The following is a 24,777-nucleotide window of genomic DNA, read 5'->3' as shown; positions in this document are numbered from 1 at the left end:
CTCTCACACTACAATCTAGTTTCTATTTTCTTCTACTCGATAAATTTTTTAAAAAAATCATTTCCATGTTGCTAAATCAATTAAACATTCAGTAGTTTTTAAGTTGTATGCCCTTGGAGCACCATTCCACTTCCTTGACGTACTGCCTTCCCTTTGTTGCCATGACCACACTTCTTCTGGCTCTACTCTGTTCTCTCTGGCTTGCCTTTTCAGTCTTTATTTTGTCCGGGTTTTTTTTTCTCTGCTTATCTCTCACAATTGAGATTGCTCAGGTTCTGTTCTGACTCATCTTCTCTTCTCACCTTGTACACTTTCCCTGAGAAATCTCAGACTAAGACTTTCATGAGTTGGTTTCCACTAACCTGGCCAACTTTATGTCTCATCATTTTCTTTCTGGTGCCAAATTCCATTATTTCTTGTTCTTTGAACATATTGCTCCGTTTGCATGTAACCCCTTCCACTTAGCTTATCACACTGCACTGTAAATGTCTGTTTAATGATCAGTGGCTCCCACAATACTGAAAGATTTGTTAGAAAAAGGACTGTATTATGTCCTTTTTCATGATGGTATTCTCCAAGTCTCCAATATTGCCTGGCACATGAAAAGTGCTTAATAAATATTTGTTAAATTGAAATAAAAAAGAAATATAAATGGATAATATATATTTTTAAATGTTTAAATACATTTATAATAAAAGAAAGATATATTAATTGGTAAAACCCCAAGAACAACCAGTTTGGGCAAAGATGTAAAATAATGGGCTCCAGTACTCTGTTTTAAGTAATAAACATAATATTTTGAGAGGGTACCTTGGCAATATATATGTAGCATAGAGCATAGGATCTTGGGTCAGAAAAAATGATCTTGGGAAATTACTGAGCACCTAAAAATTTCAGTTTCCTCATCTATAAAGTATATCAGATTTACTGAAAAGTAAATCAATACAATATTTAGGTAAAATAGTATTCATATAAACAAGTAGTTTAAATAGTTACTTAAATCTATATATTTTAAGACCAACTGATGTGTTTGGTATGAATCTTCTACATAAAAAAATTGATCAAATTTTCTAAAAAAATTTGGATATAACTTATTAATTCATTTCACAAATATTTATTGAGTACAGTATCTGACTGTGTATTGGGCACACATTCTGGTCACAGGGGACATACAAGTTAAGCGAACTAAGTCATTATCTTTGTGAGAGGAGACAGTAAATCTGAAAATATACCCCTATGTCAGCTAATGAAAGAAAACCCATGGGTAAAGAGAAAAAAAAAGATCTTTCTAATGAGATGACATTACAGAAGATACCTGAAAAGTGAAGAGGTAAGTTATGTGGCTATGTGGGGAAAGAGAGTTTCAGGGAGAGGCAAGAGCAAATGCACTTTTAAGTGCTTAGCAGAGCCAAGGTGGTTAAAGAGGAGAATTCAGTAGAGAAGGTTGGTAGGAAGAAGATGTCTGAGAGAGAGCCATGCAGGGCTTTGTCAGCCAAGGTAAGGACACTAATGGAAAGCCACTGGAAGGTTCTGTGCAAAGGAATGACATGACCCCATTTTTATTTTAAGGGGCTTATTCTGGCTGTTTTGTAGGGGAAAAAAGGATTGAAAAGGGTCAAGAGTGAAAGCAGAAGGCCACTAAAGAGTCTACTGTAATCATTTGAATGAGAAACGATGATGGCTTTGGAGAGAGGATGCCTGAAGTGGAGAAGCTGAGAATTGATCAGATTCAGGATATATTTTACAGGTATACTTGTCATGATTTGCTGACAAATTGGATGTCCCACTCTAAGAATTTAACTCAAGTATTTCATTGTGGCTATTCAAAAAGATTTACACACAAGGATATTAAAAATAGGGTTATAACTAGATTGCATGTTGATTCGTTTAATCAAATCTGATAGATCCATAAGCTAGAAAAGATGTAGCCATTTAGAAATGATGCTGAATATACAATGGGAAAAGATGTTCACAATATGTTAAATGAAAAGAACTTGATACAAAACAAAGTATTCAATATCAACGCATTTTGTCCAAATAAAATGCATAGAAAAAACCTGAAGGTGATACATCAACATGCTAACAAAATTTCTCTGGGTTATGAGATTACACATTTGAAATTTTTCTTCTTCATGCTTATGGTATTTTCCAAAATTTCCATTATGAACACTTTCATGAGAAGAAATAATTTTTTAATATGTAATATTCAGAAGAACATTTTCCACAAATAAAGATTATAAAAAACTAATCATTTATACACATTTACAGTTTTTCTTGTTACTTACCATCACCTTTCGCAAAGTGTATCTTTTGGACCGAATGTCATCCATTAGCATCTCATAAGGAGTCAGCTGATATTCAATGGGCAAAGGATTGTACTGACGTTCTTGGACCTTCTTAAGTTTTACACCATTCCGCAAATCCCTCATCACCTGTACCCAGAACCGAGCCTGAAAAAAACAAGGGAGGAAAGCATCAACAAATAAATTCACTACTTTCCTCTAACTAGTTACAGTCATTCAGAACAAATGAAGAGTTTGGACTACATGAGTAAACGAAAGGGAAAAGACTTTAAAAATTAGACTTTAATCAGTTAAGAGCTGAGGCACCTGGGTTTAAACCTACTATTCTTCACCTCTCCCTGTGTCTACTCTTTGCTATGTGATATATATTCCTCACTAAAGTGAAGGAAAATATATCCCACACCTTGCCTCTGGAGTGGGTTATCTGATTTGCTTAGCCACCGGAGAGCAGTGAGTTATGATGTGACTGAATCTTCAAAAGAACATGTCTTTGTTATCACCATGAGGAGAACAAGTCTGGATTAGTCTGCTCTTCTCAGGGTAAAGATGAGAGACACATAGAGGGATGCTATCTCAACTGATACACAGACTTATGAACTAAATAAGTGCTCATATTGTTGAATGCCACTGTGATTTTGTAGTGGTTACTTACCATTATTGTGGCCAACATAAATTGTTACAACCACCTACTAGCTATTTGACTTCCAGCAAGTTGCTTAACTTTTCTTAGCCCTAGCTTCCTCATGAATAAACAAAAAATGGTACTATAACTTAAGATGATCTGAGGTGATATATAGTGTTCTAAACACAGAAAATGCTCAAAACTTTATTTGCACATTGTTATTTATCTGCACAAGTTAATTTTATCTACAAATATAAGCTGTCTTGTGTACCTTCTTCAAGAGTTTTAAGAATTAAAGGAGATATATATGAAAACAGTTATAAGTACATGACATACTCAATATGTGTACATCATTATTGTCCTTATCCCTGTGTTCTCTTGCCCATAACCTAACGTGTCATAGTCTCTACTTCAAAGAAAAGCAAATGTTCAATCCCTGGTACCTCCTAAAAAAAAAAAGAAAAAATTTAACAAGTAGCTCAACAGCTACTTAAATCTATTTATTATAAAACCAAGTGATTTGTTCTATTACCATCTTCTACATAAAATAATTCTGATGAAAATTTTCAAAAACATCCTCAATAATGATTTGTTATTTTTAAAAAATGTATACTCTCTCTTGTTCCAAAAAGGACTTGAGGTACCTAATATTATAATATATTCATTAGAATATCTTCTAAAATAGGTATTTTTAAAAGATGCTTAGATTTTGCCATTAATGATGTTCTGAAATATTTAGATTTCTCCCTTGGGAATGTTCTTGTCCCAACTTCTCTACTTCTACTCATTCTTTTAATACCCAGCTCAAATACAATTTCATCTTTTAAGATACCATCTCTTCTCTAGACCTCCTCAGGCTTTAAGAAAACCTGACATATGAAACTTTGATTTCACAAAACAGATGAATCAGGGGATGATTACGCACGTTACAAGCTTTCACAATGATTTATAAAATGATTCAGGCACACTTTTTTAAAATTTAGCTACTTCTCCATGTATCATTATTTGGCAAAGTTTTACATATTTTGGAAATTAAAGTCACAGTTATATAAATTAATGAGCAACTGTCATCATATGTATTCCCAGAGGTTTTAACTTTCACCCTTCATCCCACTAGGAAGATTGAGATGTTTAGCTTCTACTATTAAAGATATTCTAATTCTCATTCATTCTTTCCTTACTTCATTCTAGCCCTTCCAAGTAATTCACTTTAATAGTTCTATGAGGAAGAAGCTGGGGATCTAGGCAAATATAATGTGTAATGTGGAGTTAGTGGCACAGCTCTTGGCAATGATCATGAGCTTGCCTCAAGGCAAGAAATTAAACTATCAGTTCAAGTTCATACTGTTTGCTCAAGTTATTTATCTGGCTTCACTGGTTAGGAAAACAAGGAAAAAATTTTGTCAACGAAGAAGAAATATACCTAAAAGCAACACTACCAGAGCAGTCTCCTATACAAAGGGAAACTGATAATCAGTTTATTCTAGAATGACAATACTAGCTTTTAAGAGAATACAGTCATCTTGTTTTCTAACCTTATTCTTAAATGATCCAGATTAATAAATTTCCAAATATCTCAGTAAAGTTATCTATCAATAAATTAAGAATATTACAAAAAGGAAACAACCTAAATGATGGATAAACAAATTGTGTTATGTCCATACAACGGAATATTATTCAGCAATAAAAAGAAAAGAACTAATGATACAGGCAACAACACAGATGAAATCTGAAAGTAATTATGCATAGTAAAATGAGCCAAAAAAAAAAAATCTTTGATTTTTTATTACATTTATATAAATCCTAGAAAATGCAAACTATAGTAACCAAAAACAGAAAAGTAGTTTCCTGGGGGTTGGGGATGAGAGGGCAGAAGGAAAGAACTGCAAAGGGGCAGGAGGAGATTTGGGGGGTGATGGACAGGTTCATTATTTTGCTTGTGGAAAAAGTTTCATGGGTATGTATGTTCAAGAGTATACACATGTATATGTCAAACTTATCAAACTGTACACTTATGTGTGTATAGTTTAGTGTATGACAAATAAACCTCAATAAAGCTATTCAAAAGAAAATATGGCAAACTAAATATGGTGAAAAGTAACCTGCTCATGTCCACCTAAATCTGCATCTATTCCTGTTAATAATGTCATCATTTACCCAGTTCCTATACCTGAAAAGTCAGAATACGAAAAATTTGCCTTCTCTCTGATCCCTACACCCACCTTGGTCTAACTCTAAACATTTCATGGCACTCACTGTCTCCAACTCTGTCATGCCTGACTTTTAGTTACCCACGAGGGTGAAAAATACATGCCACACACACACATATATGTACAAACACATCTACACACGCATTCCTCTTGTAATCAAGAGGATCATGACAGGCCTGAAAACAGATGCTTGAAGTGCATGGAACACATACAGTGTAGCTATCTATTCTGTAATTCTGCTCTCTGCTGCAGATGGAGCTTTGAGGCAGAGAAACTCTATTACTTGTGCCACAGCCCCACAACCCTAACAGACTAAATGTGGACTGTATCATGAATGTGCTACACGGTTATTTTCATACTAACCCTGAAAACAGAACTTAGTATGTGACGATATTACTATAATTAGAACTGTTAATCTTTTAAAACACTAAAACCCCCAGATGTTGTGTGGTTATAATAAAATCAGAAACCTTTTTTTTTAAGTTTGATATTTCTTCAAATATAAGGCTAAGCATTCAAATGCACAGAATGTTGATTTATACTATAGTACTTAATAACCAGCATTAAAATATTATTTCTTAAAAACTAAAAATAACTAAAAACTAAAAAGCATCAAATTATTTTACCCAGTCAGCATTTTTCAGCTCTTCCAGGTCTGTACTAGATTCATCACTCTTTTCCATTTCTTGAATCTTCTTAAGATTCTACCAGTTGAAATAAAAGAAAAGCAGTTAGGCATAAATATATCATTATGTTACCTTCTCAAATTAAAATTTCTAACAGATATTTTTAGAGAAAAAATATGCACAGAAGTGTTACTGAAGGAGAAAGAGAATCTACTCCTATAAATGCTTAAGTCCATAATAAATTAAAATAGAATCCTAAAGAGGGATGGATTATATTACTCACTCCAATTCCCTTTTAGGCCTTTCAGGTTAAACCTTCAGTTAAATCAATTCACAGCTTCCAAGCCATATTTTTTTTTTTTTAAGATTTATTTATTTATTTATTTATTTTATTTTTCCTCCCCCCCGGTTGTCTGCTCTCTGTGCCATTTGCTGCGTCTTGTTTCTTTGTCCACTTCTGCGGCACGGGAAGTGTGGGAGGCGCCATTCCTGGGCAGGCTGCACTTTCTTTCACGCTGGGCGGCTCTCCCCATGGGGCGCACTCCCCTTCGTGGCACGGCACTCCTTGCGCGCATCAGCACTGCGCATGGTCCAGCTCCACACAGGTCAAGGAGGCCCGGGGTTTGAACCGCGGACCTCCCATGTGGTAGACGGACGCCCTAACCACTGGGCCAAGTCCGCTTCCCTCCAAGTCATACTGACATTTCCTTTCCCTACTGCCCCCACTCTCCTGCCCCATATCCAATCCACCAAGTCTCATAGATATTACTTCCTCTATACCTTTTTTAAAAAATTTTATTTTACTTAAGCTCTCTTCTTTTCACTTCCATTACAAACCCCTTACTCCAAACGCCCATTAATCCTGCCTGGACTTCTGAAGCACCTTTGCCCTGGATGCTCCCCTACACTCTCCTCTCCTCTGCTCTCTGGTCTCTCTGTCCTCTCCTCAACCTCCTTGTCTTCCATTGCCTACGTCTATGTTCCTTCAGAGAGGAGGCTCAACAGAAGTTCTAATTCCTCAGGGAAACCTTTTCTTCCTGACTAGGCCAAATCCTTCTATAACACAATTTTATTGTACCATATATACCTTTCCTCTATAGTCTCATCAACATTGTAATGTTACACATTTACAAGTATGTTATGTGTTTGCCTTACCTCTAGCTTTCGTAAGGCAAAAATTCTTTTTTTTTTTTTAAGGAGGTGCTAGGGGTTGAACCCAGGTCCTTGTACATGCAAAACAGGAACTCTACCACTTAAGCTATACCCACTCCCCAATAAGGCAGAACTCTATCATCAGAATTCAACACAAGCATTGAAACTAGTTGATGCTCAGCATGTATTTATCACATAATATGAACATTTCTAATCCATGTTTTTTTAGCTTCTCAACACCTCAGAGGTTAACCATCTGCAAAACGAGAACACCATCACCTAGTTTTTAAAATACCTAACAATGCATAGAAGTATTGATACAGAAAGAATAAAATTACTCTGTATACTTGAAGTAGTACAAATAATGCATTATTTCTTCTATACCTAGGGAAGAAATTAGAAATAAAAGAGTATTTGATTTTTCCAGAATATGTTTTCATAATTATTTCTAAAAGAAAGGTGAGGCTTCCTGCATGAGGTGATAAAAAAAGACACCGGTCACTCCTCAGATTTTTTACTTTTTCTAAGTCACCCTCTTTAGGCTCTTGTTCCTCACCTTTAAAATGAAAATATCACCACCTACCTTCTAATGTTGCTGTATTAAATGAAATAAAACATTAAAAGAAATTATAAGCATACAACTTAGCACAGAGAAGGTTCTCAAGGTAATTCACTTTACCTCCTAATTATAATACATTATAATTCATTTCATTATAGCATATATTGAATCTTAAAATATTATCAACTTTTCCATCTGTCCAGTCTTGCTTTCCTCATCCCCTCAAAGCACTTTCCAGGAATTTTCCTGAACTCAAATTTTGCCCCCCAGAGTTTGTTTCCTGGGGAAACTCAATACAGGGAACATTTTAAAAACATTACAATAAATATAGATATATCAGCAAAATGTGCTTGAATTTTAAAGATAAAATCTGCTATTTCAAAGACATTTTGATTTGCACTGGGCTTTCTAGCTAACCTTCAGAGGACATTCATTGTTTTGGTCTAGAAACTTTTTCTTCCCATTCCTTGGATAAAGATCCTTGTTTTAGCTGAGCAGGTATGACTGACTCCTCTCCTCACAAGGGCGAGCATATGAGCTAGATCATCCCAGAGCAGCCCCACCCCTGACCACAGTGACTAGCTCCAGATGGGTACATGACTCACAAACTTCCTCCAATTAACAGACAGACTCTTTCTAGAGTTACTCGACTGAGAGAATGGGAGATTAGGGCTACAGACCACCATTTTGCCTGCCTTTTAGTAAGGGCCTGTCCTGGGGAGATAGTACAAAGGGGGAGGAGGGTGGGAAGAGAGAGAAAGAGAAGAGAGAACATAAGAGTATGTGAGTGAGTGCCAGTACTGATTGAAAGGTTTGAAATTCTAGACCTAGCTGTGCCTGAAGTTAGATGATGCCCCCCAGACTTCCCAAATATGTAAGCTAATAAATAGCCCCCTGCTTATGCTAATTTGAGTGGGTTTCTGTTACTTGCAATGGAAAGAGTTTTGATTTAATATGATTTAGTATGTCCCCATGGCCAAGAGCTGCTATGTCTTAGGAATACTTTGGTGGAAATATATGGGAAAAGCAGTAGCAAAATATTATCCAAACTCTTTTGGTTTTTAAGACTGACATAATATGGCACCCTTTACATCCAACCTTAATTTTTATTATTACCTGATTCCTTGACTAGTATTCAGGATGGTCTCCTCATTACTACATCTTTACCCATCTCTACTTCTATTTGTGCTGTGATAAAATCTCTAACTTCCTGCTACTAAGAAAAGCTCTTTATAATACTGAAGATATTTTAAATGAATAATCCAAGAATTCTTTATTTTTCTGAACAGGAGTCTAGATTGTAGCTCAGATACTTTCTAGAGTATGACTTTGGGCAAGTTATTTAAGTGCTCTAATCATCAGTTTAATTTTCTCATCTGGCTTATATTAAGCACCCTGTAGATATTAGTTTTTATAAACCAATGAATATCTATGAGGATTTGGTTGTGATCATTCCATCACAAAAACATTTTATTCTTAATGAATTATCAAATGATGCCTGTTTCTAGCCTTTCCATGAAATCAAAATTCTGACTCAGCATTAAATCAATATAAGAAAGTTGAGAATATGTACCACTACAATTGAGTAAGTTTGATCAAATATATGACTAGAAATCTCAGGTTTCCTAGTTAGCAGCAAAAATAAATTAGTTATTTGAAAGTAAATTATAGATTTTTCTAGTTTCAGAGAAAAGCTTCTGACAACTGTATTTTCACTTCTAAATTTAAAAAAAAATTTTTTTTGCTCGTGTAAATGTGATAACAGGCAGCAATCTGTGCTTGGAATATGTGATAAAGTTCTAACTAGGGATTCCCTTAAGGCAATTAGCTTTTCCTTTTATGACAAAACAGTTCTTAAGGTAGCAATTAGAACTGCTGCATGTCAGCATTTTCAGTTACTGGTATCTTAAAAAACAAATAAATAAAATTTACTCTGTGAATAAAAAGTATGCCAAATGTTCAGAGGATAATTTTAATTCATTTGTGTAGGTTTGATGTCAGTTCACATATAATATCCCTTTATAGATTAAACTTCCCTTACAAATATATATTAATGTATTAAAGTAATATATTTTAATAACAGCATTTCAATGATCACCATTTATCTCCCAACTGTTATAATCATTTAAAACTATTTGCCATTTACTAATATTCATCTATGCCATGGGTACATGCTTTCAGTTAGAAACTTTTAAATGTATAAAAAGGAATATGTGTCAGTAATAACTTTTGTGAATACACCTTTTTTTTTTAAAGATTTATTTATTTATTTCTCTTCCCTCGCCCCCCACCCCGGTTGTCTGTTCTCTGTGTCCATTCACTGCGTCTTCTTCTTTGTCCACTTCTGTTGTTGTCAGTGGCACAGGAATCTGTGTTTCTTTTTGTTGCGTCATCTTGTTGTGTCAGCTCTTCATGTGGGTGGCGCCATTCCTGGGCAGGCTGCACTTTCTTTCACGCTGGGCGGCTCTCCTTACAGGGTGCACTCCTTGCGTGTGGGGCTCCCCTTCGCGGGGGACACCCCTGCGTGGCACAGCACTCCTTGCACGCATCAGGACTGGGCATGGGCCAGCTCCACATGGGTCAAGGAGGCCTGGGGTTTGAACCGCGGACCTCCCATGTGGTAGACAGATGCCCTAACCACTGGGCCAAGTCTGCTGCCTGAATAAACCTTTTTTACTCATTTAAAGTATGCTAATGTACTTTGAAAGAAGTTACTTACATATAGACTATTAAATACATTTCACAAATGATCAATATTGTCTGTAGTCAAATAAAACATGTCTAGCAGACACACAGATTCAGAACCATGATATTCTTTCTAATTCAGGTATTTTTATCAGAGAACAGCAGGAAAAAAGATTTTATCACCACATTGATTAACCCAAAATTAACATTTTGGCAATTAGGGTGTGAAATAAAAAGTAGGGAACTATATCATTTCTTCTGGTAATAGCAAGTTTCCCATGCATATTAAAAAGTTTATGAATACTTACTAAAGAACCTGACTTCTATTTTCATAAAGCTTTTCTTAAAGGTTTAACCATACCTCCTCCCTGAGGGGTGGGATGGGGAGTGTGGATAACAACTAAAACAAATATGATAAAATCATGTGAATTTTATTTAATGAAAAAGTAGACAATGTTAAGATACTAAACTATACATTAGTAATCTGTACTGCATAAACTGAATTTATAAGTGTATTAGTTAGCCACAGGGGTGCTGATGCAAAGTACCAGAACTCTGTTGGTTTTTATAAAGGGTATTTATTTGAGGTAAAAACTTACAGTCACAAGGCCCTAAAGAGTCCAACTCAAGGTACCATAAGAGGTACCTTCTCACCCAAAGTCAGTGGCCACACGTGAAGCAAGATGGTGGGTGATGTCTGTGAGTATTCAACCTTCTTTCCTCCTCTTAAGGCTCTGTGATCCCAGCTTCTTCTGATCTCAGCTGTAGGCTGCCATAAGGCTCATCTCTCTCCCTGGGACTCATTTCTTTCCAGGCTCAGCTGCCCTGTTCTCACAAGGTCATCTGGAGTCTGTCAGGCTCATCTCTCTTTCTGGGACCTCTGCTGTACCTAATGAGCTGTCTCTCTGTGTTCCTTTTCTCTGTGTGTCCAATTCTGTGTGAGAGTCTGTTTTATCAGCCCACCAAGGGGTGGACGCTCAACACTGAGCTCACTCAAATGACATGGTTGAATCAAAACCCTAATGTTAATGTAATTTAATTAGACATCTCAGCTGTATCGAATACAATCAAAGGGTTATCACACCCAGAGGAACAAACTAGTTTACAAACATAATCTTTTTGGAATTCATAAACAATCTCAAATTGCCACAATAAGGTTCACTACAAAATTAGAAAAACTATAAATAAAATTATCAAAACAAAGAAGGTTCAGTTCTAGGTTCTAGGAAAGGAATATCATTCCTCCATTCGTCTAATATTTGTGAGACATGTGTCCACACATGCATTGGCTAGATGCTTTATGACTATCTCAGCCTCAGATGGCTGGAATGACAATTTCTTCCTTTACATATCTTTCTACAGTTTTTATTCTCTTTACTCCTAGAAATACAGTCATGATCATTATAAAACAATCGAAATATCATAGACAGTATTTATAAATTATATCACAAAAAGTTGTTTCCCTAAAATATAAATGCAAATCAATAAGAAAAGACCAATCCATCAGAAAAATGGGCGAAGGATATGAACAGGCAATTGACAAATATAGGTTCCTGAGCATGTGAAAAAGTGCTCAACTATATTCATAATAAGGAAAATGCAAATTAAAACTCTGAGATACCTATTTTCTCTCATTACTTTGAAAGCCCACTGTGAAGCTGGAGGAATAGGCATTCCCATACACTGCTGCAGGGAACAGCAATGAGTAAACGTCTATGGAGTAAAATGTCACAATATTTTACGAAAATTATAAAAGCACATTAACTGTGACCCAGCAATCTATTTCGAGGAATTTGTCCTACAGATATGATCATACCCATGAAAAACAGGCACAAAATTATCTTCTGCAGCACAGCTGGTAATAGCAAAAGATTGGAAATGACTTACATACTTGTCAGTAGAGAACTGATTAAATAAATTACAGTATGCTCACATTACAGAATATTATGAAGTCAAAGAAGAAGTAGAAATTATGTAGTGAGATGAAATATCTCTGAGATATATTCTTAAAAGAAAAACAGCACACTTCAGAATACTATAAAAAAAGAAGAAACATTTACATATATACGTTAGTTACATTTATAAATAACATTTATTACTTGTGGTGGGCAAATGTATAGTTACGAGACAGAAGTACAAGGGCACAATTTACTGTGATATTTTTGTACCTCCCAGACTTGAAGCATGTGAATTTTTAAAAAAAGTTTTAATTCAATTTAAAAAGTTACAGGACCAGAAAGCTGGAAGAGTTCTTGCATGATCTTTTAGGCAAAATGCTCTTCTGAAACATTTTAACAGGAAGAGCAGTGGTAAAAGCATGAATACCTAGAGCAGATAGGGTAATTTAATTATTATGGATTAGCTGAGTGCTCACCACATTTACCTACAGTCACAATAAAAACAATAAATCAAATAGTAAAAAGATAGTATTGAAAAGGACCCTAAAAAGTTATAAATGATGGATGAGCTAGTTAAAATTAACAAATGGCAATCTTACAAATAGACATCTGGTGGTAGATTCTTTTTTTCAAATAGTGATATGTTCACCGCTTGGAAGGATACAAATTCATTTTAGATCCAGGCAGAAATGTCCACCCAACTGAAATATCACAGTTTCATTATTGGAGGTGTTGGGAGCAGGAATGAGGGGAATACAGACAGGGAATATGAGAAAGCTGATTAACATACACTTTGAGATGTGAATGAGACAGATGTCTGTGGCTTTATATCTGTGAGTCTGTTTAAGCAGAAGACAGTCTGAAGTCTTGTCACAAGCAGGTGTCATTGAATGATTTGAAGTGTTAATTGACAAGGCACTAAGAGCTAGATTTGACTAATAGCTGGGAAGAGATGGTGTGATGCAAATATTTCCATTTGATTTCTCTTCAAACAATTTGCAGATTATAACAGGGGTTATATGATAAGAAAAGATACAAAAAAATTCCTAACAGGCTAGTCAATTCCAAAACTATTCTCTCTCTTGTAGCAACAGAAGATACTATACATCAACTTGTATAATATTCCATTTTAAGAAATTATTTTAATAGATTTTTTAAGATAACCTGGTATCAAAGATTCCATCATAAAATTATGATCTTTTAATATAGTACTATTTGAAATAATATATGCACATCACAAGTGTCTCAGTAGTTGCTGTGATTACATAGTATAAAATATACTCATAAAAGCTTTTGAAAATTCATGTCATACTTATTTCTAATTCATCTTCTTCCCACATAATTTCTGTATCTGTTTAAGTATCAACAGTTAAAATAAATTGGCTCTAATATGGGTATCCAGAAAACATCCTCCTACAAGAGGATTTTATTAAATTTGGGGCAGGATTTAACTATTCATGACAATTTAATTTGAGTGATGAGGTTTAAAATAAAGTCATACGTAAGTAAGAATCACTGAAACACTTAGAAAACCAAGACTTGACATAATGTTACTTTTAATCAGCTTTATTTGTATATGCATAGGAAAAAAATGTTTGCTTTCCTAGGACAACTTCAAAAATATTCTGGGAAATGAAACCCTCAATATTCAACTTCCTCCTTCAGTAAAACAGATTGAAAGCAAAGATGAATAATTCAACATTAAGCTTTTCATAGTAAAATAGTTATAACCTAATTTGTACTTTTCTAATTTTTTGTACCTAAATCCAAAATGGTTACTACTTTAAAAACACACATCCTTGTAAATGTACATTTTAAACATTCAGCGTGAATTGTGCAGAATTACACATTATATTAACAGCAAAGTCTAATATCGAAATTTTTAAGATCAAGACAAAAATTGTTTATTGTGATACTAGTTAGGTAGAAATAGGAATTAAAATATACCAAGATTAAACATTAATACAGAAAAAAACTGTCATTGTGTTAGGGATTTTTTTTTAAATCAACATTTAATTCAACACTGTTGTCATTTCACTTTTGTGAAGAAATTATAGCCAAGAATTCATGTGGGAAATGAGGAAATAATTGAATCTAATTAGTAATTCAAATAAAATCCTCTATCTGTATTTTTCATAAAGATATTTACTAAATCTTGCTAAACTGATCAAAATTTCATCAGCTTTATAAATTGGTTTACTCAAAATGAGTGAATGAATAGTCATTTGAAAAGAGGGCAAAGTAAACTGAATCCAGATAAGAATAAGTATTTAGAAATACTAAATCATTACAGCTTTTTAATAAAAAGTAGTAAGAAATAGGTATACAGTCAAATAACAGAGATACATGCATTTTAAAGAGGAAATTTAGAATCAAAAGTTGGGTTTAATCTATTTCGTAAATGAAATCCACTATAAATCACCATACAATTCAGGGGTTATGAAAAAATATATATAATATTATAAGCATATCTGAGATGAAGCAGGTGTTGTTATTTAAAGTAATTCTCACAGTCTGGACACTAGACAAAGTAAATGTTCCTGAGTCCTCCAGAGCACTTTTTTTTAGCTAACCACTTAAATGAGATATGCCCTCAGTTATAGTGCAATAAACTGGTGGCCCAATTCTAGGATACTGGTGGAGTACTTTGCAGTTTTTTTGTAAATAATTCTTCATTAATGTTCTGTTGAATCTCTAAGGGATTAAAATCACCTGATGGTAGTGGACAACATGACTGATAACTAGCATGGAGAGAAAGTGGAATAAGAAGGTAAAAGGAAGAGAAGGAAAGGAAGTGACAAAGAAGGCATGGTGAAATTTATGCAATTAAGAATCATGGGCCACTGGGCCCTAAACCTCAACCGAGCTGCAATACCGCAATCCAGTTCATTGGACTCGCCAAGGACAACTAAAAAGGAGATGATGATGGACAACAACCATCCCAAGGAACAGAGAGAGTCTACAACTGCAAGCAAGAGAGTCCCATCCATCTGCGCATGGTATCAAAGCCCCCTCTCAGTTAGAGGTGGTGTAGGCATCACCATCCCAGAATCCTCAGGATTGGGGAATGAACTTTAGACTAAAGTAGACTTACTGGTATTGTACTACAGACTTATTATGATTCTAGCAATGGAAGAAATCATATCATTGATGTGGAGGCAGTGGCCACTGGAGGTTCTGAGAGTAGGGAGAGGGAAAAATCGGTGAAATGCAGGGGCATTTTTGGGACTTGGGAATTGTCCTGAAATGACATTACAATGACAGATACAGGCCATTACATATCTTGCCATAACCTACAAAAATGTGTGGGAAAGAGTGTAAACTATAATGTAAACTATAATCCATGCTTAGAGGCAATGCTCCAAAATGTTTTCATCAATTTTAACGAATGTACCACATTCATGAAAGGTGCTGTTAATGTGGGAAAGTATGGGAGGTGTAGGGAGTAGGACATATGGGAATCTGCTATGTTTTTATGTAACATTTATGTAATCTAAATATCTTTTTTAAAAAATTAAAAATATATTTTAAAAAAAGAAAAAAATGTTTAAGGCTTCCTATTTGGAATGATGAAATGTTTTGGTAATGGATGGTGGTAATGGTAGCACACATTATGAACAAAATTAACAGCACTAAAATATATATCTGAATATGATTAAAAGGGGAAGTATTAGATTGTATATGGGGTAACAGAAAAAAACTTTTTAAAAATGCATGGAATTACACTATACAAACAATGAACTCTAAGTTAAAACATGGATCATTGTTAATAGTCCAATTATGAAAATGTGCTATCATCAATCGTAACAAATGTTCCACACCAATGTGAGTTAATAATAGGGTGGTAGATGGGAATCCTTTATTTTGTATATTGATTGCTTTGTAAATCCACAAATTCTCCAATAAAGTAAAAGAAAAAAAATCACAGGCCAAAGAAAAACAAGAATCATGGGCCAAAGGTTGACAAACCTGATTTCAAATTATGACTTTATATCTTCCTTTGGAATCTTAAATAAACAGGAAACCAGAGTGTATACAGAAGAGAAAACAGAAAAACAGAAGCAATAACTGACTTTCCCACCTTCTCAATCACCCAGAAGTAGTGGCCAGATTCCAACATGCCCCATTTACTATCTGGTTTCTTAGCCCTAGTCTCATATGCACTGTTCAGGTCCCCACTTAATGCTGAGAGCTGGAATTTGCTTCTTCATCACACTAGCTTTATCAGGGTCAAAGTCCCCCAGTGTTCACAGATTTATCAAGATTTGTTTGAACACAAAACTATTTTTAAAATAATGAAGTTCCACATATAGAAGACTGAACAAAGACTACCCATATTTTATCACTGAATTATTCTTCATCTTTTCATAAGCATTAGAAAGAAGATTCCAATATGTTTTATGTAAACTGTTTCACAAGGATGCAAGTTCATTTTCTCTGCTACAATGTCCTACCCTACATATTAGGAGGGTTATGGAGTGTGAACTCCTTAGAAGCAATGAGTCATAGTGGCCCTTAATATGCCCAGCGCCTCACCTACTCCCAGGAGCAGAACACATATTCAATAACATATGCTGAACAAATGGGTGAATGCACTATGGTAACACAGGGTCAGAATACTTCAGGAAGAAATACACATACACACACACATTTTTTCAATGCCTGAAGAAAGCTAGTTAGAGCATAAGTATTAATAGTCACAACTATAAAATTTCCAGGTCCATCCTCCCTCAGATGGTTACTTCCCTGGATAGCAGCCTCCCTGCAATCACCCAGCCTCTGACTATACCTCAGATTATTTAACAATTCTACCCTTCTTTCTTTAACTATCTTCCTACCCACTTTCCACCTCTCTTCCTTAACTCCTGGCCTACAGGTGTGCTATTTCCTCTGTCTGGACACAATTTTGTCCATCATTTTGCTGTAGCCTTTGGGTCCCTACTTCAAAGTCACTTCAGGGAAGCTGTACTTGGCCCCCAGGTCTGGATTATGCTCTGACATGCTTCCGTGGTTCCCTCCACTTTACTGGTTCAAGCACTGATCACACCGCACTGGGACAGCCTGCTTTTAGATGGGCATTCCTGGTGGACTATAATCTCTTATGTACCACCATCTCCCCAAGGAAAATGGGAACAACAATAGCACTTACATGTGTTAGTGTGAAGACTAAATGAATAAAAGTACATAAAATGTTCAGAACAGTATCTAGCACACAGTAAATAGGGAATAAATGTTAGCTATTATTATTAGTGGCAGCACCTGTCATAATAGGAGACATGGTAAATAAGTTGTGTAAATAAATCTGTTCTGCCAATTGATCCAAGTTCTATTGAAATCTAGTGCTTTGTCACTTACCAGCATTCAAAATATCTAAATATGGCTTCTATATCCTCTCAAGTCTTCACCCAAATCCTCCAGTTCCTTCACTGTTTTTTCATATAGAAGTTTCTAGATATCTCCTTCACATTCTGATCTCCAAAGATTCATTTTTGTGGTTTGTCACTATTTCTAAAAAATTAAAAAATAGTGCTGATCCTAATTCCTTCTATCACCATGGGCAGCTAATTTATTACAGTTTGTTAAATTGTGCTTCAGTTTTCCTATGTGTAAAATGAGGTGGGTGGGGAAGGATAATGCTACCTTATTAAGAGAGATAACATGTGGATTAAAATGTTACCATGAGCAGACAATGAGAGGTACTCAGGGGTTATAAAAATAGATCTACTAAGTGAAAGTGAGAAAAGTTTTGAGTTCAGAGCTGCTGCAGAGAGCTTGAAATTTTCTTTTCCTCATATTTGAAGAAATGCTTTAGGGTGGAATTTTAAAAATTAATAAAAATCAAGCAGCTTTCAATCTCAACCTCTTGTCCCTCAGGTTTAGCCACCAGGGTGAATGTGAAAGAACAGCTGTGTTTCCAGTGGGACCAGGATGTGTGGATCAGCCATGTCTGGCTCTTGGTGCTCCCTGGCTACAGGGAACTTATGGAAGATCCTGTTCTGTTCATTGTTCTTAAATACATTAAAAGCCTAGCAGAGCCAACTCGGATAAAAATGTGGTAGTTATTTAAAAAAAAAAAAACACCTCCATGGTGGAGGGGAAATGGCTAAAAAAGACTTCAAGGATAGTCTTAGGTCCCTGATTCTAAGATAGGTACTAGCAATTAAACCTGGTCCCTGCACTCAAGAAGTTCAGAGACTAGTGAGAAGACGTATGTAAACAGCAATTACAATAGAGAGTGGTAAGTTATAGAAGCCAGAGGACAGTGGTCTATGAATGAACACATAGAATAAAGAAATAAATTTCAATCAGAGACTGTGTTTCAGAATAGTGAACATTTAAGTTAGGTCTTAAGGATAAGCAGGCACTTCCTAAGCAACAGAAAAGGAGGTGAAAGGACATTTCAGGTAAGTACAAAGCCCTTGAGTAAAGAGGGACTGGAGAAAAGGAAGGCAGAACAAGCATAGGTGTAAGGTGATGGGGAATGGCAAATGAAGAGCTGGAGAGGTTTTATTGGAGCAACATGGTAAAAGCTAAGGAGTTTAAACTTTTCCTCTATAGATATCAAGGAGTGGGCAAGATCATAACACAGGAAACTTAACACTGGAGGGAAGCCTGCATGTCATGTGTCAAAGCAAGGTAGGACCATTCAGGAATAAAATCAATTAACTTTGTAGTTTTAAAATTCTTTTCTTAGCTCAATCTTTGACATTGCTAGGATACTCCTGTCTTTCTGTATCCATCCCTTTTGTTTCATACCCAAACTTACCAAGATACCCTCCCTCCCCCATCCCATCTGTATGCATAAGTGGGACACACACACACGCGCACTCTTTCATAAACCCGGTTCTCCCCAAAATATAACTTCTCTCTCACTCACACATACTTTGTTTCCAAGTCTGCTTAGAAGCCTATATCAAAAATGTTCCTTCAGGAAGTCTCTTCAATTTTTTCTAACACTTTTGGAAACCATAACTATTCTTCTTACAGGAAAACATCACTAACAGGTTAGAAGACCTTTGCTAGATTGACAAGCTGATGAGCATGGGACCACTGGTCTCAGAGGTGCTGAGAACCTACTTTTATGTGAACCTAGCCAAATCAATCTCTCTAAGCTTCAGTCAGTATACTAATTCACATGACTTTGATGAGGATTAAAAGAAGTAAACATGTGGGGCAACTTTATGAACTGTATGATTACAATACAGGAAAGTAAAAGCAGGGATTAAATGTTCAGGAACTGGCAGCTTCATTTATCAACAACAAAATTAAGGACTGATTTTCAATAAGGTACCAAGACAGCAGTGGAATAAAGGACACCATGATTAATATAAACTTGTTTTCATTCAGTAAAAGAATTTTGTATTTGAATCTATCTAGTAAATTCTCCACAGAATATGCTCACCAGACACACTTGCTAATAGGGTTCTGGGCCACAGTGGTATCACCAGGCAGCAGGGCAGGGGCTGTCTCTTCTTTCAGACAACCTGATGTGCTACATGGATTGCTCAGATAGTCCCTACTTCTATGCTTACATGCAAGGATATCAAATTGCTGATGAGACACAGTAATATGCACTTACTTTCAAGGATATCAAATGGCTTTTGAGACACAGTATCAGCAGGCCTATCCAAATCTTCTCTATCACTTAGAGAATAACCTTAAAGGATCTCATTCATTGCTTAATAAGGAAATCATCACAGCATGAAAACAGATTAGAATTTTTTTAAAAAAAACCTTCTTTCTAGATAAATATATGATGAACTACAAGGCATTGTACTTTAATGCCCAGGTTCAGAAAATATACTAACCACTTTAGAGAACTACATATCTGAAAACGGATTACAGATTATTTTAATAAGCTGCCTATTTAGCATATAAGGAATTGAATATAATAAAGGTACCCTTTGGACTATCAGGTCAGTAACACTAACCACAACTGAGTTCAAATGTTCTGATGCTATGATTTTACCACTCTTTTACACATACACACAAATATAAGGTAGTTTGAAACATCACTAATAATGCAACATATTTATTTTGCTAAAACATCTGCTATTATTTTGAACTCCACTTGATACAAACTAACTGTAGGTACAGAGGAAAGACTGTCTAATTTAAAAATATATAAAGTATTGGGAGATCTTTAGAAAAATATCACATCAACACACAGTATCTTATTACAAGTATGATATCCCAAAGTCTTGAGAAAAGGTTTTAAACCACTATCATAGATACATGAATTAACATGTAAGAAAGTTTTCTATAATTTCAAATGTAAATCCATTTGACCCTGTAAGACTTTATACCTAAAACCTTAGTGCTGACAGACAATTTAAGTGGCAAAGAATTTGTAATTAATAGTACAAAATGCTCTTAAATGTCAGGATTTCCATATATTTTACAGCTTGTCTTATCAAGATTCACTATTAAATGAATTTTCATGAGTAAATTTAAAGAATGACAAAAGCTCTCAAAGACCTCATCTGCACTCCCATAACAGTCCTCACATTTACTACAACTATTTGGTCAAACTGTTTCAAATAGCCAGAATTCCTTTCAAAACTAACTTTTACCTTTCAACCAGAAGAAAATCCTTGAAGTGCTGAAATATCCAGTATCCATGTGGAATCTAAGCCCCCTCTTGACACAGAGGTGCAATGGACATAACCAATCCAAGGTCCACAGAGAAAATGTACAATTGGTGTGGGAAGGGTGGCCATGGTGGCTGCTGGGTGCGGGGAACGGGAGGAAGAGGTGAGATGTGAAGGCGTTTTTGGGACTTGGAGTTGTCCTGGGTGGTGCTTCACGGACAATTACGGGACATTGTAGATCCCCCCAGGGCCCACTGGATGGAACGTGGGAGAGTGTGGGCTATGATGTGGACCATTGACTATGGGGTGCAGCGATGTCCAGAGATGTACTTACCAGGTGCAATGGATGTGTCATGATGATGGGAGAGAGTGTTGCTGTGGGGGGAGTGGGGGGGGGGGGGGGGTTGAATGGGACTTCATATTTTTTGAATGTAATATTTTTTAAAAAATGAATAAAAATAAAAAATAAAAAAAATAAAATAAAATGGAAAAAAAAAAGACTTAGAAATAATATAGAAAATATTTAGGTTCAGTTCAATCAACATTTCTAGAGCGTTTCCTATGTGCTACATACTGCATCAATAGTCACTAATATAAAGATGATTTAAAAACCTAAATCATTTCCTTCAAGAACTACCTAGTCCAAAGGAGGAGACAGGAATTACAAAGATGCAAGCAAATAACTATCACATGGTATGAAAAGCGCAAAACAGAAGGATGTGTAAGATCAAGAGGCAGCAGAGGGAATAAAATTCTTGTCAGGGGTGAAAGCAGTCATGAAAACTTCACAAGGAAGGAAAAACATGAGCAGGGTTTTGATGGACAGACAAGGGGAGAAGAGAATTCCAGGCAGAAATAGAATATGTGCGAAGATCACAAGCATGTAAGAGCATGATGCATTCAGAAACTATACATAATGCTGACTGGAAAGTGTAAAATGCAAGGAAAGTAGAGTGGGAAGATAAGAGCAGAAAGGTAGATAGGTGAGATACCATGAGGGGCCTTGTACATCATACAATGGAATATTAGTTTCACTCCATAGGTGATGCGGAGTTCTATCAATCAGGGAAGCCCATGATTATACCGAGCTAAGGTTTGAGGTGGCCAATTAGGACAGTGAGTCAAACTGAAAGGAACAACCAAAAAGAGGTGCTGGTTCCTGATGTCCAATTTTCCACCAGAATGGCACCAGACAAGGGTTCAGATAGAGTGCAAACAAGGGGAATGATCTCACTGCTGACGACTCCCAAACAAAAGCATCCTGCCTCCTCATGGACGGGGAGTGAGGTCTGGAGGAAGGAGGGACAAGGGCTGGAGTGGAGAAAAGCACCCTAGCCATGGCCCTGAATGAGGCCTCTAAATGGAGGAGCCTGAGCTGGGAATGCAGATGTGCCTGAAAGCAGGACTGGCCTGAGTCCTTGAGTGCAATTTCCTCTCCAGACTGCAGTCACTGGCTATGCACCAAGCTGGTGTGGAGCAGGCAGCACGCCCTGTGAGCCAGCCAGGCAGAGCCTTGTGATTGCTCATAATGAGGCTGCAAGGATCACACACAGGATTCTGGCCTGAAGATGGACTCCTTAGTTCAGTCATCAACAATGTGGACAATGAAGGCGATAGAGAGGTTCACAGCTAGGAGGCTAGGGTAACAGTCGAGGTGAGAGATGTGGACCTCAGCTCCTGGGAAAGTGACTGGCCTTGTACACATAGGACAGGAAGTAAATCCAGGAGGGGCTGATAAACTGAAAGAAAACAAAGGATCAAGGTAAATGGAAGGCCAGCTCAGGTAACAATTAAGGGAAAGCCCACAAAAGGCAAGGATCATAAGAAGTGGGGAAGGAGAATCCATGATTTCAGAGCTGAAACTACTGCAAGTTGTTACAAGGAAAAGGTAACCCTGGGAAAATAGACTGCTGAAGGAGAGTGGAAATCCATGATAGAAAGCTATTGTTTTGTCTTGTCAATGAAATTACTAGGTTGATGACACATGACAGTGACAAAGAGTTAACGATACAACTGAATGGCATGAACTTCAAAGAAGAAAAGATCTTAGTACAAGTGTGAAAAGTAATTGGAAGTAGGAGAGCTGAGAGAATATTACCAACCCCAACCCAGTTCAGAGACTGTGGAGGAGAGGGCAGCTTCCCACAAGAGGAAGTACTATCCTTAGGGCAAAGAGTGTCCTGAAAAGAGGGTGAGGGTACTGGGGAGTTCATTTTAAAGAGGAAGCACAAGGAAGCATATGTGACTCAAGGCACTGGCTGCCGTCTATCATATAGGAGGCCCTGGGTTCGATTCCCAGGGCCTCATGATAAAGGCGAGCTGGACTGTGTAGAGAGGTGATGCAACAATATGATGCAACAAAAGAAAAGACACAGAGGAAAGAACAAGAGACACACAACGAGGGAGCTAAGGTGGTCAAGCAATTGAGTGCCTCTCTCCTACATCAGAAGGTCCTGGGATTGGTTCCTGATGCCCCCTAAAGAGGAGAAAAGAAGACAAGCAAACACAGAAGAACACGCAGTGAACAGATACACAGAACAGACAGCGAGTGCAAGCAGTGGGGGTGGGGGGGAATAGATAAATAAAATAAACCTTTTTTAAAAGGGAGGGGAGCACAGTAACCTTCCAGTCAGAGGACTTTCTTCCTGGAGGAGCAGGACCAGCCCTTCTCACCCCATGCCAGCTGCCTGTATCTGAGGCTAAATGCTATGTCAGTGTGGTTCAGAGGTAGGTGGGGGGCTGGTCATTCTTCTACGTAGTTCTCACATGTGGAATGGAGGATCTATCTTGGGCCTGGCATAATGGGGCCTCAACAGCTCCTGCTGCAGCTCTTGAGGCAGTGGTTCCATGAGAGGAGAGGCAAGCTGAGAGGACACCCCTTCCCCTCCACAAAGCACTGAGCTCCCAGAGCAGAAGTCTCACTAACAGAGAAGCTAGTCCATCCTCCCTTCCTCAGCGCCAGGGCTCTAGCTCAGAGATTTTTGTCCAGGTGTGTTTAGAAGTAGGCCATAAAAACAGACAGCTCCTAATCACTTACCAAAGGAACTGAGTTCATATGCAAGGGAGTTTAAATATAACAGAGCTTTCAAAAACAGTGAAGGGCAAAAGATATGGAAGAACCTTAAATGCAAATTGCTACATGAAAGAAGCCAATAGAAAAAACTACATTCTATATGATTCTAACTTTCTGGAAAAGGCAAAACTGTAGAGATAGTAAAAAGACCAAGGGGGAGAGATATACACAGGCATTTTTTAGGGCCACAAAACAATTCTATACAATACTATAGTGATGGTTACATGACATGATGCATTTGTCATTTATACAGTACAAAGAGTGAACCCTAATGAAAACTATGGACTTTAGGTTACTTTAATCAATATTGGTTTATCAGTTTTAACAAATGAACCACACTAATACAAGATGTTAACAATGGGGAAAAGGGAAGCGGACTTGGCCCAATAGTTAGGGTGTCCGTTTACCACATAGGAGGTCCACGGTTCAAACCCTGGGCCTCCTTGACCCTTGTGGAGCTGGCCCACACACAGTGCTGATGCGCGCAAGGAGTGCCGTGCCACACAGGGGTGTCCCCACGCAGGGAAGCCCCACGCGCAAGGAGTGCGCCCCGTAAGGAGAGCCACCCAGCACGAAAGAAAAGTGCAGCCTGCCCAGGAATGGCACCACATACACAGAGAGCTGACACAACAAGATGACGCCACAAAAAGAAACACAAATTCCCATGCCACTGACAACAACAGAAGCGGACAAAGAAGACACAGCAAATAGATGCAGAACAGACAACTGGGGCCGGAGGAGAAGGGGAGAGAAATAAATACATAAATAAATCTTTGGAAAAAAAAGTGGTGAAAAATAGCAAGGGCAGAACTGTCTGTACTTTCTGTATAATTTTCCTGTAAACCCAAAGCTGCTAAAAAAAAAAAATGAAGTATATTTTTAAAAAGTACATTGTTTAACAACAGAAGTTGTAGTAAAAGGCAATTGGGAAGAAATTCGTGCCTCGAAGATACTGCTTACATTACACTGGAGGCAGGCTAGTTTTCAGAAGAGAATCAGAAAACAAGACAGCTGGCAAGAGCTCTCCTGAGGTCAGAACATATATCTAACAATGACCT

General features: G+C 36.9%; 1 protein-coding gene across 8 annotated transcripts in view; it reads right to left on the bottom strand.

Moving 5' to 3' along the window:
• SPIRE1 (spire type actin nucleation factor 1) overlaps positions 1-24,777 on the bottom strand; it is a 239,529-nt gene that overhangs the window by 81,916 nt on the left and 132,836 nt on the right. For all 8 annotated transcript variants that reach the window (XM_058277279.1, XM_071208408.1, XM_058277276.1 and 5 more), the window contains exons 5-6: positions 5,762-5,839; positions 2,286-2,450 (exon numbers count right to left, since the gene is read on the bottom strand). In XM_058277279.1, the coding sequence (XP_058133262.1) occupies positions 2,286-2,450; positions 5,762-5,839 (243 nt within the window). The remainder of the gene's footprint in view (positions 1-2,285; positions 2,451-5,761; positions 5,840-24,777) is intronic.

The sequence above is a fragment of the Dasypus novemcinctus genome, chromosome 16 (genome assembly GCF_030445035.2).
Source record: "Dasypus novemcinctus isolate mDasNov1 chromosome 16, mDasNov1.1.hap2, whole genome shotgun sequence".
In the NCBI taxonomy this organism is placed as follows: domain Eukaryota; kingdom Metazoa; phylum Chordata; class Mammalia; order Cingulata; family Dasypodidae; genus Dasypus; species Dasypus novemcinctus.
The sequence above is the reverse complement of the archived record's forward strand: the minus strand, read 5'-3'. Positions and strand labels throughout refer to the sequence as shown.